Genomic DNA, 17,913 nt, shown 5'->3' with positions numbered 1-17,913 from the left:
GGAACACACAAGGTGAATAGGTCCACTTTTTAAGTAACTAGTAATAGGTAGGCAACATATTACCATTTTTTGAGTAACTTTTCCAACACTGTTAATGGTATCCGGAGAACTCGCCGGTTTACCAACTTTCCGCAGCGAATATTCTTCATCAATGTCTTCATCGTTATGCTAACATGCTGTCTTCATCAGTGTAGCGTGTCAAACCCACAGATGTTATAGTTCATTTCCAAAGTGATCAAATGATTTTGTGCAATTAAATGGTCAGCTATTCGATGATAAAAAAGGTGAGTATGTGAATATCAATGTACCAATTCAGGATATTGTTTACTAATGAATTACATTGTTTCGGTACTTTGGTGTTTAAAACGTTTGCTTTCCCAGAATCCCACTTCATCTAGTGTAAACTCTAAACAACCTATCCTCTCTCTCTCTCTCTCTCGATTCAACGCAATTTAAATGAAGGTGAAGTCAAACTAAAATGCACTAAACCGCGGGGAGTCGGAAAACTGGCGAGTTCTCCGTCCGGTAACCCTTGTTAATAACGTGACATGGCCCAAAATAGCGGCACAGTGGCTGAAATTGGTTGCGTCTGGGTTTTTATAAACATTTACCCAATGGAAAGTATTTAAAAACAAACGTAATAATAACCGGGTCCATTTCCTGACTTAAGTAGCAGTTTTGGACATACAAGGTTTCTCACCTGACAGTGTATATATATTAAGATTTTAACAACGTTAAAGTCAGTTGGTCCCACGTACTGCTTTTACAATTAGAGGGGTGGCATATTTTGGTCAATCGTTTGTACCCCCGGTGGCACCGATTGTATATACTGTATATATATATATATATATATATATATATATATATAGTTACATAGTATAGCAGTGGTTTTCAACCAGTGGTCCGGGGACCACCAGTGGTCCTTGAGGCGGTTCCAGGTGGTCCCCAGCCAAATGATGGAGAGTTGGAAATGGTAACCAAATAGATCTTTAACTCTTGAGAGCCTAAAATGAAACCTTCATTTCATGATCTCAAGAGTTATATTTGGTTTAATTGTATGCTCTCAAGAGTTATTGTTAAACATCTGCATTACTTAATTTACAAGAAGTCTACACGATTAGAGAATGTAGAATAATTGTTATTTTGCTCAACATTTACCAAAGACATGGGATTGTAGACAAAATCTCATCCAACGACACCAAACTATTCTAGACCTATTCTGGGTCTGAGAGGCTAAATGGTGGTTCCGTGGCCTAAATTCAGAACAAATAATGGGCCTCGATATGAAAAGGGTTGAAAACCACTGTAGTATAGTATTAATTTGAGGCTGGCTCAGAGCATGTGAGCGTGACGCTATAATACTGTTGAGGTTATAAAAGCATTTAAACATCAGGTCCAAACACACCGGATGTGTTTTTTACATATTGCACTGCAGTAGAAACTCCTGTATAAATTGCTGTTGGTCGCTGTTGGGGTAAGCGGGAGCTTCCTAAATATGGTGTCACGCAAAGAGCTGCACGGTGACAAAGGGAGTGAGTTTGACACCGGGACACATACAGGTAATGACCACCAACGCTGTGCTGCTGAAGTGAAATTCTCTTTGTAATTACGTCCGGGGAATCTTTTCAGAATAAAGGGCAACCAGTGTGCCAAGCAGATGAAGGAGATTTCACGCTGAAAACCCACCGCCTTCCATTCCATCCCCGCCAAAACCTGGGAGGCGAAACCTGCCATTTGCATAAGTCTGATCTCTCTTTACTAGCGATAAATATTGGCAGGAAGCAGAGATTCAGAGTAAATAGGGAGGTTTTGTCTGGCCGTAAACCAAGGAGTAATGGCTCCAGCGTGCAGCAAGACAGGTCCGGGAGGGGCTCAGCAAAGGCGTTGCCCAGCAACGAGCACTATCAAAAAAGTGGATTTTAGTGATCGTGTTTTATTTATTATTAATTAAAAAGGACCTATGGACGGATGGAGCGAAAAAGGTACATTGGTTCCATTATTCTGGACACTCTCAGGAGATATGGGAGTCCTGAGCATCACTGCCTTAGAGCACGCTACTTCTGTTATGCTGGTCACTACCTGTGTGTGTGTGTGTGTGTGTGTGTGTGTGTCTGATGGGGGGTATATCATAATGCAGAAAGATGTGTTGCCATCTTGACTCATACGTCACACACACACACACACACACACACACACACACACACACACACACACACACACACACACACACACACACACACACACACACATACACACACACACACACACACACACACACACACACACACACACACACACACACACACACACACAAATCTCGAGAGAAACTCGCATTCACACAATAAGAGCGTTTGCCAGTAAAACAAAAAAAATAACACATCGATTGTCTAAAACGCAGGGAAGTTTGGATTCTATAAAGGAAAAATTGATTGTCGTGTCAAAAATAATAATAATAAAAAGCTTTCAACAGCAGCAGGGCCGATCTGTTGTTTCTCTCAGAAGACGGCCCCATGTGAATGTCTGCACAATTATACTAACTGCTAAATTATACAGTTTTTTACTGCCTCCTTGGTATGGGGGTGTGAGTGCGTGAGCATGTGCCTGTGTGTGTGATGGTGTGTGCGTGTGTGTGTGTGTGTGTGTGTGTGTTTGTGTTGCTGGGGGCCGCCCGGGGCTGAGGCATATAGCTAGGAGCCTATATAGCAGGAGTCTTCAACGTTTTTCGTTGCAGGGGGCGGACCGCACCGCGCCTTTAGGGCAGTTTCACACCATGGTCCCGGGGTGCGCACTCGGGGACCACTTGGCAGATGTTAGGGTATAGTGTGAATGCATGCGTGGGTACCGTTCCCCGGAGTGGATCACACAACCAATCCTGGGACCCGCATGGGAAGGTAGTCTCGGGACCGATTGAAGTGTACTCGGATACGGATCGCTGCAACGTGAAAGCATCGAATACAGTTGAATGAAGTGTATACTCGGATACGGATCGATGCAACGTGAAAGCGTCGAATACAGTTGAATGTAGCGTACTCGGTTGCGGAAAATAATCAAAGGCCAATGTGAATCATGGCCAGCGGGCAATCATATTCGGGGAACAGTTTGAATCAAACGGACTCAGTGTGAATCTGCCCTAGAGAGCAAAGGGAGCAGTGGGTCTTCAACGTTGCAGGGGGGCGGACCGGACCGCCACGCTTTTAGGCTCGGGCGACGAGTAGCAGGTCCGGCGAAGGAGCCTGCACGAGCGCGACCACCAGCAGCAGACACAGGCCAATCAGGGACAGCGGCGACGGGGGCGTGGCCCCGCCGGTCGCCGCAGAGCGCACGGTGGACACCGTGACCTCGGAGGTGAGCATGGCAGACAGCGGCACGTGGGACATCAGCGTGGGGCTGGCGTAGTTGATGAGAGAGTCGATCTTCTCCGCCTCCTTGCTGCACGCCTCGACCTGCCGGTGGGTGGGGACAGAAGCACAGAGAGACGAGCGCGTTGAGAAACGTGAACACTGTACACACACACTGTGAGTTCCAAAGCCTGTGAAGCAGTAAGCTTGACTCCAAAAGATAATCCACGTCCACATCGCTTGTAGTTTAACTTTTTACTTGACAAAAAGGTGTACAGAACAACAAACAACATTTGATACAAAAGAAATTCAAAAACGATTCTAATAATGGTCTAATGTGGTTTCTGAAGTGGCTTAATATTTCCAACGAGGGATAGTATTTTCCAAAGTGGGTCAATAAACTGTAGCTGCTCTCAGGCTTCCAGCTCTGAACTAAGTAAAAACCTGCTGGACACAGCTGCTGATAATGCACACTGAATTAACTGGCTTGCTGGCTTCTGCTCCAATAGGCTGAATTCTTAATTGCCTCTATTAACTCAGTTAGACTCTAAGCTGCACAAAATGTGTAATCAAGAAATGTCCTTCAATTTAGTACACACAATGAAATAACTCAAATACACTCATAGACATTTTCTGTTCTAAATATGGCTCACACACACACACACACACACACACACACACACACACACACACACACACACACACACACACACACACACACACACACACACACACACACACACACACACACACACACACACACACACACACACAGGCTCCTTTTCCACCAAAATAACTTTGTGTGAGACTGGGTGGTATAGGATATGAACGGAACCAGTTGTAGAACCAAACACGGTGAGATCACGGATTGCAATTCCATACATACACGCCTAGAAAAGCCCAAAATCCGTACATATTACACTGAAATCCTCCCCATAGACAATGACGGAGGGGCGCCATCTCTACCGAACTTGAACCACGGGAGACGCCACCGAGTAGGGCCGTGTCGAGCGTTGCGACTCAGCCCCGTCCGAGTTGTAACCCGATCGTACATAATAATCTGCATATTCCATCCTGAATAGTGACACGACCACTTTAGTTCGACCTTCAGGAAAATAAGTAGTATTTTTTTGGGTTCCAGTTCCAATTCCAAACCAACATTTAGGTTTAAACAATGTTGGTTTAGGCGGGGGGGGGGGGTGGGGGAGGAACGGAACTGGTTCAGCCCCGGTGGAAAAGGTTGCCATGCACTGTGATAAAATGTATTTTGGCGGGAAATAGCAGATCTAATAGCAGATCCACAAGCTCACACGTGAGCTTGTGGATCTGCTATTTTCAGAGCCCAAGCGCAACCAGACATAAAATGACGTGTCTTTTAGTTCTACTGGATTCTCTTCTGCACTATAGTCCCTCTCTGACATCTGAGTCTAGTTTGTCAATATATTTAGTCTTATAGTTTATCATCGATTTGTTTTTTTATTTTGTTTATTTAGTTGCACGACTCTCCACTCACTGCATTATTTATTCAAGGTTCCTTCATTCCTTTAGTTCTACCTCTCGCTTTGTTCAGCAGCCTTCTTCTTTTGTCTGTTTCGCTGTCTCTCTCTCTCTCTCTCGTATTGGGAGTCCGTCATGACTCGTGAATAATGGATTATCAGAGAGTCGGTTTTGTCTGACTTTTCACTTGATGCTTTGGAGGGAGGGATCCAGACTTTAATCTATTCTGGGCGGGAACCCCTTTTGGTGTTAGCATTATGTTATGCTTTAGCTATTGAAAAATAGAAGATCTACAAGCTCATAGGAGTGCCACGCTACGAGCTTGTAGATCTGCTATTTTAGAAAAATCGTGAAAATGTGGTGCAAATCTTTGAATATATATTCTTTCATTCACAGCGAACATTTTTAACTCAAATCTTTAACAACATATTTTCAGATGGGGTTCGGCGGCCAATTACATATATTTTTTGGGGTCCTTGACATGAAAATGTTTGAGAACGACTGACAAAGAAACATACAGTAGGTTTCTCAGAAAACTGTCAGTATTTAGAAGGCAAATTTTGTAGAATCTTGTCTCAGGTCTAAATGGGTTAATACAAAGCACTCCGTGTGTCCGCCCCTGACCTCAACTGAAGTTGAGCATCTGCAGATAAACTACCTTCCCCTTTCCCTACCTTTCCCTTTTTTCTGAAACTGTGTATTGTGTATTTAAAAAAAAAACTAAAACAAACTGAAGTTAAAGACACAATGCCCTTAGTGGTTAACAGTAATAACCAGCAAATATGCTCTAAAAACGAATTAAAACTAACTCAATAAAAAACTAAAAACTAAAACTAGACTAAAATCCTAAACTATGATAACCTTGATATGCACGTAACCTGCTGCTCACTGCTTACGCACGCACGAACGCACGCGCATGCACGAATGCACGCTCGCACGCACGCAAGCGCGCACGCACTATCGCTCCTCAATCCATTCTCTAGATATATTTATATAAATATCTCTATGATTCAATTGTATTTACATTGATTTCAGCAGCAGCAGCAGTAACCTTTCTTGAATGTATTGTCCAGCTGAGGGTCAAGGGGGGTGTAAGAGAATTCTTGTTGTTGTTCCATATTTTGTATTCAACAGACGGTATTGTCTGTTGAAAGGGGGGATGTGTCGTATCTATTCTATTCTATGCAATAACCCATGTTCTTGTGTAAATGTACTCAAACTGTTGTATTCAGTGGGAACTGGCTTAATATGCAAGGCAGTTAGTCTCCGAGGCCTGTCTTTGTTATTTAAAGTCAGGGTGTCGAGGGTTTGTTTATACTCTGAGTCTAGATCCTGCTCACACCTAAAGATTTTACATGCTAGAAGATGAACAATGGATCAAAGCTACAGTGATCTACCTTCCAGAGGAGTGGCCAAATGCCAGTCTGGCTCAATGTGTATTCGTGACTCTGTTTAAAGCAGTTCGATTTCAATGTAAAGTTGGTCAATTGGGCTGGTCACTCCTGTGGCCAGGTCGCTCCTGTGTGAGCCGATGCTATGCTTTGCTGCTGTGCTGTGTACTCTGAATAAAACAACATCGTGGAACATCGAATCTTGTCTGTCTGCCGTGCACATTTTTCTCTCCTGTATTGTATTTTAATATACGACATGCTGTTAATATAGCCTGATTGTCAGACTGTGAAACCAGGCTACTGCACATACTATACATAGTCTGCATTATCCATTATATCAAAAATATCAAACATAAGACCTAACTTTGACTGTGAATGCAATATATGACTGTGACATTTCATACATATTTGACATCTGCTGCCATCAAATGGAATGAAATGTCAAATGTATTCACAGTCATCTGTGTGTGTGTGTGTGTGTGTGTGTGTGTGTGTGACTCACAGATGATTCAAGATAGATCTCTCCGTCTGCGAGTGCGTGTCTGTCCGTCTCTGAGTCCCTTTTATGCCCATACACAGAGATCTCTATATCTGTCGTTCAAAATGTCCGTGCCCCCTGTATGCCCATATTTGGAGATGATGAGATAAAATGGTGGATTTATATAGCGCCTTTATCCAAGGCGCTTTACATAAATTGTGCATTAATTACATTCACCCATTCACGCACACATTCACACACCGATGACAGAGGAAACCATGCAAGGCACCAACCTGCATATCGGGAGCAATTAGAGGCGTGGTCAATGCTCTTTGGCCACTTGGCATTGATCACGCCTCCAGGTCTTAAGTAATAAGACCTGGTACTTAAGACACGCAAAATACAGCCCTCAGTGTCTTTCCCAAGGACATTTCAACACTAACTCTGGGGGTCCGTGAGGAGCCCGGGTTCGAACTGGCAACCTTGCCAGTTCGAGCAACTCCACCAGCCACTGTACCCCTGAGCCACCGACGCACCGAGGTCATAGACTGGCCTCCAAGTACTATGATAATCGTCTACCGCCAATCCCTCAAGACGGATTCTGCCGAGCAACTTGAACACTCAGGCATGAAGGAAGCATGAGTTCAAGTCCGTTGCTCTCCCCTTGTCCCCCATATATGGGGACTAGGTTGGTGGAGGGTGTGTAGAGCCCAGGATCACATTAGATGATTGACACAGGGGTGAAAAATGGGTTACAAAATCGTGGGATAAAAAATATATTAAAAAAAAAAGACGGATTCTGCCAGCAGCACAATCTGTCAGCAACATGTAGTGTTGACAGGGTCGAGCCACTTTCAGAGCTTTCAGACTCTGTGCAGTGTGTATCAATCGATGGTGTTTCTCTCAAAGAATTCCAGACGGAGGGTTCAGTCGGTTTGTAGGTATCAAAGTTTTATTCGAACAAAGTTTACTCTTAGTTCACAAGACAGGTAGCCTGAGCTAACGTGTTAGGTTTCTGGTCTAGAGGGGCGGGTCGCGGCTCAGATTTGCGCACACCCTGATTGGATCTCATCGATCTGTCCGTCACCCCCGGCCCCTCCTCTCACCCCTAGTGCAGCGCTACGTCACATAATTTGGAGCGACGCCCACCCGGAAGGGTTGACTCCACTTTTAGACCAGAGCGGCCAATGCGTTCCTCCAGGCTTTCAATTTTTGCACCAACAAAAATGAAAGCCTGGTACCGAGGCTACAAGACAGGGAACAAAGGCCCAAAAATGGAGTCACACAGTTTAAAGTCCCTTCAAATCGACTTACACGGTGTGAACACAAGAACAGTGGTCCCAAAACTTTACATTATATTAGATTCAAAGTCCCTCCTTCCGGAAACGAACAGACTGCCTCTGCTTTTATGGGAACCAATCAGATTGTCGCTTTCACAGGATCTGCCAGTGAGAGTAGGCGGAACATATTGCATGCAGCTTCATGTGGCCTGCTAACTATACGTTTTATATCAATAGGACTAGTTAAATATCTATACTATATATGTATAGACATGTAACTAAGAATGAAATGTCAAAGGAATACATTTTAACTGTTGCTGACTCATGATAAACTTTACCAATTAAAGGATAAAACATATGTTAACCGAATCTTACTTTTAAGACTAATTGGAAAAAGGCTATATACTTACAAATAATGAGAATAGCTCAGTAATGTCCTACATTCAAATAACTTTATAGTTCAGTCTTAAACAAACGGAATATGAAACTAAGTAATGAAAAAGGCAGGATGTATTAACAGGTCTAACTAATTTAAGCACAAATTTAAAAGATAAAGCCTGTCCGTCTGGGCGTTGAGGCATGGATTGCGGAAAAGAACGCTAATAAAGAGAGAGAATAATTTCCCTTTGACTCTCCTTGTGTGATCTGGAATGAAATTCAACCTAAACAACGAGAGTTCTCTAACCGAGATCAATTAATCTCATCTCAATTGGAATACAAGACTAGGATACGATGTCCTTTTTGCCAGACCGTCGGAGAATTGCGATGATTGTCAGAAGTTACTGGGATCCTTCTTTCTCGGCAGTCGTGTGAATAACTAAGTACATTTCCTCAAGCACTGTATCCAATATGTATACATCCAATATTCACTACTTTTACTTCTATACACACAAACTTTTTACTCCACAACAATTATTTGAAAATAACTTTAGTTTACTAGTTACATTTAGATTTTGAATATTTTTACAAAACATACACTAACCACTTCAGCCCCGTTATTATAATATACATTTTGGCCATTTGAAAATAGCGATGCAATGCGTTGTGAGCTTGTAGATCTGCTATTTTCTTTAGATATAAGATATTTTTGAGGCTTTTCTGCCTTTATTGATAGCAGTGGAGAGAGATCGGAAACAGGGGGGGAGAGAGAGAGAGAGAGAGAGAGAGAGAGAGAAGCAGGATCGGGACTCGAACTCGCGACGCACATTTATCGGACGACTCCGTACGAAAGGATTTAGCCTGCAGGCTAAATCCTTTGTGCTGACCTGTGCAATCAATGATCTGACAGCCTCAGGAAATTAGCCTGGGCACCATTTCATTTCGGTATATGATCCGGAAGGGAGCGGATGATATGGTTACGTCATGTTGTAGTATTGTTTTGTAGTCGCCAGACAGGAACAACAGGCGGCGGCGGCAACTTCCTTTTCCCTCTCAATAAAAGCTACAGGCTGCGAGAGCTTTTATTGAGAGGGAAAAGGAAGTTGTCGCCGCCTGTTGTTCCTGTCTGGCGACTACAAAACAATACTACAACATGACGTAACCATATCATCCGCTTAAGCCTGGATCATACGGACTTTTGAAACAGAGACCAGGCTTTCCTCCGAGGTGGTGGAAAGCCTGGTGAGGCGAGGTTATCAGGAAATAATGGGAGAGAGAGAGAGAGAGAGAGAGATGCCATGTATTTATGTACATGTATGGAGTTAATTAGTACAAACTCCACATACGAAGCGTTGAGTTCATGGCGAAAAGTTCAACAAATGTCTCTGTTTGTGCTGACCTGTGCAATCAATGATCTGACAGCCTCAGGAAATAATGGGAGAGAGAGAGAGAGATGCCATGTATTTATGTACATGTATATATGGAGTTAATTAGTACAAACTCCACGTACGAAGTGTTGAGTTCATGGCGATTGTTTTTTCACGCATTCCTATGCCAATCATTAATGAGTACTATAGACAGTCTCCACACTAATTATCCATAATGTATAATGGATACGGGGGTTAGGACAACTAGGCCTTTTCGTGGAGGGGTCAGAATACATTTTGGACGGAATCTCTGGTTTGACGGAATCTCCGGTATGGGGAATCAATCAATGCAGACTCTTTGAGACACCCCCGGGGAGGGGGGCGGGGGGGCTTGGGTGAACTATATCCCTATAAAGTAGCACTATGTAACTTTATTCATGCACAACATTTTCACCAGCCCAGTATATTAAAAAGAATAACCGAAAATAGACGCATGACATGCTGAGTTCTATATGCAATCCAAATGACTGAAACCACTCACATGGCGACTGAGATCTTTAACACTTTACACGAGTTACACGAGTTAGTTGATGTAGAACAGCTTCCCTCCCTTCCGTTCACGAGTTATGTTTTCATTGTTTAATTGGCATTTTTTATACGTTTTCCATCGGACAGAGTGTGATAGGTGGCGGCGCGCGCAATGCGTGGCTCTGTCCTACGACAAACGACGACACCATTTTAAGGACATGTATACGCGTCTTTTATATCAAAACCATGGGGTGCTAAAGACGTGTATACATGTAGGCGTCCTTTGTTAGTTTTTATTGATATCCATTTTATTTTACTCCTTGTTGATTCGCGCATGCAAACTGCCGTTCACTTCCTTGTTTGCGGCTCAGAAAGAATGGCTCGTATCTCCTAATCTAGGGAGCTCTCCATGGTTCTGACGAAAAGGACAATGTTCTGTCTTCATTTCTGACTCCAGCATGCCTCTCGTTTGGAATATAAACGTTTCTAGAGAGACTTTAGCGTGACCAGTAAGAATGGAAGATTATGCCTCCCGTTCAGTGGTTCCCAAACTTCTTCATGTCAAGGACCCCCAAATTGACACTAATTAGACCGCGGAACCTTAATTTGAAAAGATATGCCAGGGTCCCCCATAAGAGAACATTTTTACGGCTCTAGCAGTGATTTACAACTATTTTAATTTCAAGGACTCTCAGTTTGATAATGCAATAGGCTATGGACCCCCATTTGATGGCATTTCTGGGACCCCCAATTTGTATTGTAAATTCAATGTTAATTTAACTCTGAGAGTGTACAAATGGAACACTCTCAGAGTTACAGACCCATAAGGGTCCACTTGGTTCCAAACTATCATTTAGCTGGGGACCCCCTGGAACTCCTTTAGTGTCAACAACAATGACACTAAAGTACGGGGAATTCAAGAATGGGCGACACGGCGACACGGCTTGGGAGAAAAACGGGGGGGGGGGGGGGGGGGGGGGGATTACATTTGCTCCTAAATACGAGCCTAACCACATATCTGAGGTGTGTGTGTGCGTGCGTGCGCGTTGGTGATGCGCCGGCCTGTTGCCCGCAGGTGGGCGGGCGGACGGGTCAAGGTTTTCAGCGCAATTATCGCACGGCGGGCGGGGCAGGCCTCCCAAAAAAGGAGAAAAAAAAGCATTCCGGTACATGCTCTCCTGTGTCTACCGTCTACTCCTCCTGCTGGAACCATCAGCTTGTTCTGTTGTTCATCAATTGTGTTGCTTATGAAAGGCCTTTTTGACCTTTGGAGAAAAGTGCCCTCCTCGTTCTGAGGCTCTGAACCAGCACAATGAGCAAGGCAAGGCAAGGCAATTTTATTTATATAGCACCTTTCATACTCAAGGCAATTCAAAATCACACCCCTGTGAAGTGAGTAGTGCAACATTGCACTGCTCACTTCACAGGGGTGTGATTTTTATTATTATTACAGTAGAAGTATTTTTCTTATGAAAGCAGAGAGTCTTATGTTTCATACGGTATATAGTATGTATATGTCGCTATAGGCCTTATTTTGTGAATATTGAGCAGTTCAGGTCCATGTCTTAGTCTTAGTTATCTCTGGTGGGCACAAGCTGAATTCAATGACCAATTACTGTCAAACTGTATATGTGTACAATGTGTACTGTTTTCCTCCTAAAAGTAGACATTCAGGGCTTTCATTCGGTGTATGGTATGTATAGGATAGTATTTGTGCTCATATTTATATCGGTCTGTCGGTCTGAAAAAACTGAACTGAAATGTCTGTCAACTTCAACCTTCCATATCTCTGCTGTTTTTTCAAGCGAGCAGCGTGCCTTCAAAAGCAGGTGTTAGAAAAAGGTCAATATCTCCAGAATGGAAGATGGTAGAATCATATATTTTTTTTTAATTGAAGTGGACATGTTTGGCCTACTTTTGATTTATGCGATGTGATTCTCGCTATAAGAGGCCCCTCGCTGTGGGCCCCTAAAAAGTTCAAAAGTCCAATGTTAATCGCTTAGCACCAGCAAGCCTGAGCAAATAGAAAACTCTAGCATACAATGTGTTAATAGAAACACAGTTAATTGGGATATGCGATGTTAAATAAATACGTTTTTAGATTTTACTTAAAAACGGCTATGGTTGGGGATTTTCTAATGTAACCTGGGATGCTATTCCAGGTTTGTGGTGCATAATGGTGGAATGCTGCTTCACCATGTTTTGTTCCAGATATCGGGTGAACTATCAGTAGGCCAGCCTCAGATGACCTTAAGGGTTCTGGAGGGCTCATATGGCTTCAGCATGTCTGAGATGTAGCTGGGCCCAGAGCCCAGGGACACTGGTAGCCAATGTAAGGATTTTAGGATTGGTGTAATATGGTCATATTTTCTAGTTTTTGTCAGGACTCTAGCAGCAGCATTCTGAATTAGTTGGAGTTGATGAAGAGCTTTGTTTGAAAGTCCTGTGAGCAGACCATTGCAGTAATCCAGTCTACTGGAAACAAAAGCATGTATAAGTGTTTCTAGGTCTTGCTTGGACATAATTCCTCTAACTCTTGCAATATTTTTAAGGTGATAATAGGCAGATGAAATTACAGTTTTGATATGATGATAATTACACTCTCTGTTTCTGTGGTCCAAAAACAATTATCTCAGTTTTATCTTTAATAAACATCTGCACCAAATGTTTCTTAATTGAGTGCGGCGCTCAGTGCGCACACACATAATTATAGCAGATGGCTATTTTGGCTGTGCGGTACCGCCGCCGCGGCAACGAAGTTGAAGTATACACAATCCAAACTAAAATGAATTCATTTCGAGCGGAGAACTACACTTGCCGCAGTGCGCAACACAACCCAAACGAGTGAAGTGATCCGGTTTCGAGACAGATAGTATGCCCTTCAAATTGCCTTTTTTTTCTATTTTTTGTTTTCGAGGGCCACGGGGCGGGCGAGTCGAGTCCAGTCTGGGTGAAATTAACTATGCAAAATTAAAATAACGCCACGGCTGGGCCGTGGTCGGATTTTGGCAGGCTTGCAGGGCGCTTGTGTGTGTGTGCGTGTGTGTGTGTGTAAGGACACGGGAGGACAATCTATCCTCCCCATCAGTTTATTGTTATGACAGAGAAAAAGAAAAACATGAATATTCATTTCCACAATGACAAGGGCGCTAAATGACTAAACTACTATTCAACCGCAGGATTTGTTTGAGAGGTCAACGCGGTGTGTGTGTGTGTGTGCGTGCATGTGTGGGTGTACTAAATTGCTCATGTAGATGGGTGCGTGCGTAGGTCGTTATTTCACCAGCTGTGATCGATGTACTTTGCCTCTGTTGTCGCTCATTACAACATAATGAGCACGTAGATGAATGAGCTAAATGAGCTGTCTTCACACTCATGAGATCAATGCTAGCCCAATGGGGACGCAAGGAACAGGTGTCAATATGGACGCCCACGTCAAGCTGACCTCTTCTCTTACTTCTCTATAAGTTTTACTAACTCGAATTGAAAGTTTAAAGTTATATAATATGTGTGTAAGATAGGGCTTTCACTTCTAGTGATTTTTACTAGTTGACTAGTTGCCTAATTTACTATTAGCCGGCAGCCGGCAGTTTTTTTTTTTTTTTTTTGCGGCTTACGCCTTTTATTGATTTTTTTGAAGGGACAGACAGTAGGCTGACAGGAAACGGGAGAGAGATGGGGGGATGACATGCAGTAAAGGCCGTGTCGGGTCCGGGAGTCGAACCCGCGGCACACTGCGACTGGATTACCAGTCCGGTGCCCAGACCGTTACGCTACGGCCTGGGCCAGTTTTCTTTTTGAGTGGTGCAACCACTCCCTTACGGAGCTATGTGTGTGGGTGGGTGGGTGCATCTGAGCACAAAAATAGCACGGTTGTTTTTCACCACCCGTGCGCAACCTAACACACACACAAACACACGCGCACATATTAACTGTATATATGGTGATTTCGGGTGTGCCAGTACGGTACAGTGACAGTACAGTAGAGGGTACAGTAGAGGGACCCCCACACGGTGACTGTCATTTCTCAACCGTTTCGGACGTGGTGCGGCTCGCCGGAATCGGGCCGGCACCCTGGGTGCGTTCCTGGAACTCCCCCCCCCCCCCCCACCCCGGGGACCCCCCCCCACGGAGTTGCACCACTCACTTCACACGGGTGTGATGTTTTTTTTCATAGTGGACTACTGAATCAAGCTAGTGTTTACTTTTTACCGTAGGTTTACTCTCGAGTCTCGAACTGGCACATTGCTTTTTTCAATAGTGAGAAAAGCATGGACAGAGTGGCGCTGACTGATGAAGGAAGTGTCAGCAACAACGTGCATGGCTATGCAACAGGTGACGTCATGAAATACGAGTTAAACAAGAGGCTGGCCAGACTGAGTAGCGAACTGACAAAACAAAAATTATTTTTATTTTGCTTTTGTGCCTTTATTGACAGTTGAAGACAGACAGGAGAGAGGGAGGGAGAGATGGGGGGGTCGTCATGAACGGGACTCGAACACACAACGCAGAGTGAGGCCAGTGCCCATATGTGGCATGCCTGCCTGCCAGCGGGCGCCCCCAACAAAACAAATTCACAGAATCGGGCTGGAAACCAATGAAGGCTAACATCGTTCCTGCTGTTCTAAACACTGCCAACCAAGGTGCAGACGTCACAGAATGACTGACGCTTTAAAAGCCTGGCAAGGGGAGAACGGGGGGTGAAATACATTTTGGCAGTGTATAATAGACCGAAAATAGATGATCTTTTAGATTGTCTATGTTAGCTGTGCGTGACATGCGTGACATATAGAAGACATGCCGAGCTTGAGCTTCTATGTAATCCAATGACTGAAATCAGACAAAAACAAGCTTCAATTCACGGCTGACTGAGAATCTATACTCCTGAAATGGAAACAAGTTTCCCCACCTACACAACGGATGGATAAAGGACGCACTGTTTTACCTTAAAGATGGAGTGCCGTGATTTTTTTCCACCCTAAAACATGATCATCAGGTCTTATTGTTATATAAGGAGGTATAATTATTTCAAAAAAGTGTACAGTATTTGTTAAAATGTTGTTTTTATGTGGACACGCCAGGGGGGCAGTCAGCCAGATATTTCGTGAAGCCTCATTTGAAATCGGTAGTTCATATAATGGCCTGTTGTGGCGCTGGACTGGACCCAAAAAGCCCCATAGCTCCATAGAGGCCCATGTATTTTGGCCCAACTTCACCTAGACTGTATTACCTTAATAAACATGGTCATGAATACTTTCTTCTTCCAGTCACTAGTTTAAAGTCTCATTTCTAATGTCATAATATTCTTTTTGGAAAATTATGGTCCCATTAATTAAAAAAATGACCATAAAGAAAAAAAACCATCGCGTATGTTCTGAGGGGCGTGGCTACCGTTACAGTCTATGATCGGGATTCCCCTCCCACTCGAGTCAAAATAAAAACCAACGGAGAAGAAGGGGGGGAAGTCCCGCCTCGTTGTCTGGGCAGCCAATGGCCAGCTGGTCCAAAACGGAGCCAGCCAATGGCCAGCTGGTACCAAACGGATCTAGAAAGATGGCGACTTACAGTGCAGGAATAACAGGCTTCATTTTACGTCCATGTTAGACCCGGCGAACGCTTTGTCCATATTTTTTACAGTCTATGGGACACGCCCACCAGTTCATTAAGTATGCCTGGTTTGCCTGGTGGGTGGTGATGGGTGGTGATCCACCTGAACTGAAGCCGCACCCATAGCTGTAGTTGTATGATAAAGGGGGAGGGGTTAGGGGAGGGGCTGATAGTGTGGTGTCACTATATTACTGTTTATTTCATTGGCCCGTTTGACTGTTAGGGGTTCATCCTCCAGGAAGAAACCCTAAATACAAAGTTAATACACCATTGCACATTAAAACGACTCCAGGGTGTCACCTCATAGACACATGAAAAACTGGAAAAAATTAGATTCTCACTTAATGGTTCCATGCCAACTTTCCAGCAAACATGGACGCCCTTTGTTGACCATGTAAAAACCCTGACGGTTGTCCCAGAGATGAGCGATATTTGGGTAACGTGTCATTAGTCAGAAGGTTAATTGTTCCGAAATTACTATCCCTATCTCTAACCCTAACCTAAACCTAACCGCAAGCACGGGAGCAAACCTAAACCTAACCGCAAGCACGGGAGCAGTGCATGTTCGGACTAACGGGACCTCGGATCTATCGGCAGTTCCCGATATTTGAACTATATAATGGTGAACGCATTAGGCCTATGCATTGCACATGCGTCATGTAAACCGGTGGCTGCGCGCACACACAGGTGGTCCCCCCCCCCTCCTTTCCTCCTTTCTTCTCTTTCCCCTCCCCCCTCTCCTTTTTTAATTTAATTGATTTACTTATTTTTTATTTTTTGTATTTTTGTAATTTTCCCCTTCTCCAGTATTGTCTCTGCATTGGGGAAGAGTGGGTGGGCATAGTGGGTGGACGGGAGGAAAATGAGGGGTGCCTTAAGACGTATGTATTAACAAATGTATATGCTGACATGAACAAGGACCCCACATGGGAGGGGATTTTTTTTTTTTAAACCAATAAAAATATATATATAAAAAAAGAGAGACTCTTGTACTCTCTTGTAACAGACATCTGTATAATACCGTACTTGAGATCTGGCCACACAGTTGAAGAAAATGGCCCAGGACCGGGATATTCTGGAGAGCTCTTGTTTGTGGCCTAAGCCCAAAGTTGGGCTATAGGCAGAAGTAAAGTAGCAATAACTTGTAATCTCTACTGTCATCAGTATACCAGGTCTGGAGGGATCGAGGCCTGCTTCTGCTATAGCGCAGCAGCTTGTAACAACATAACAAGGCCGGTGATGGATTGTGTGCTAAATGTGCTGCCGTTCAAATCCTACAGCAACTCTGTCTGGGGAAATTAATGGGAGAAATAGACGGGAACGTCCCAAAGTAACTCCCATGTCAATTTAGCTCATCTCCTGTGCTCCCCGAAAGTTTAAATTGAAAAGACATATCGATGTCTGTGACATATACTCCAGTCCAACTTTCGTTTGGTATTACCCCCCCCCCCCCCACACCCCACCCTCCCGGTGTTATGTGACACTATAATATGATATAATAATAATAATATGATCAAGTAGGGGCGTTAGAATTAAATTTGACGGCTTATTAAATTAACCCAAAGACACTTTCCAAGTGTTTTATGGACTAGTGGAAAATAGACAATGTAACAAGTTCACAACGTGTCGCATTGTGACGTGTGTGTGTGTGTGTGCGTGCGTGCGTGCGTACCTGCAGTGGTGTGGGCGTGTGGTCCACGGGCGCTATGAGGACCACCAGCTCGTGGTCGATGCTGAGGTAACCGAAGACGTCGCACTGAGGCACAGACACGTGGAGACGCAGGATCCCCAACACGTCATGCACCGTCACCGGCTGGTTCCTGTTCAACTGATCACGCAAACACACGTGTGCGCACACACACACACACACAGACACACACACACACACACACACACACACACACATACATACATATTAAAGGTACAGTTAAGGTTACATCCACAGAATCACGACGATGATGATGATAATGATGATGATGATGATGATGGTGATGATGGTGATGATGACGACGGTGACGATGGTGGTGATCTTAGCATGCCTGGACTGGC

At 44.0% G+C, this 17,913-nt stretch overlaps 1 protein-coding gene across 1 annotated transcript in view; it reads right to left on the bottom strand.

The window, feature by feature from the left end:
* Positions 1-2,207: 2,207 nt before the first annotated feature.
* reck (reversion-inducing-cysteine-rich protein with kazal motifs) overlaps positions 2,208-17,913 on the bottom strand; it is a 95,845-nt gene continuing 80,139 nt past the window's right edge. The window contains exons 18-19 of the mRNA XM_083777705.1: positions 17,537-17,692; positions 2,208-3,443 (exon numbers count right to left, since the gene is read on the bottom strand). Coding sequence (XP_083633831.1) covers positions 3,195-3,443; positions 17,537-17,692 — 405 coding nt within the window. The 3' untranslated portion in view covers positions 2,208-3,194. The remainder of the gene's footprint in view (positions 3,444-17,536; positions 17,693-17,913) is intronic.

This window comes from Protomyctophum parallelum (assembly GCF_964188405.1).
Source record: "Protomyctophum parallelum genome assembly, chromosome: 12".
Classification (NCBI taxonomy): Eukaryota; Metazoa; Chordata; class Actinopteri; order Myctophiformes; family Myctophidae; genus Protomyctophum; species Protomyctophum parallelum.
Note: the sequence above shows the minus strand (reverse complement) of the source record. Positions and strands in the feature narration are given on the sequence as shown.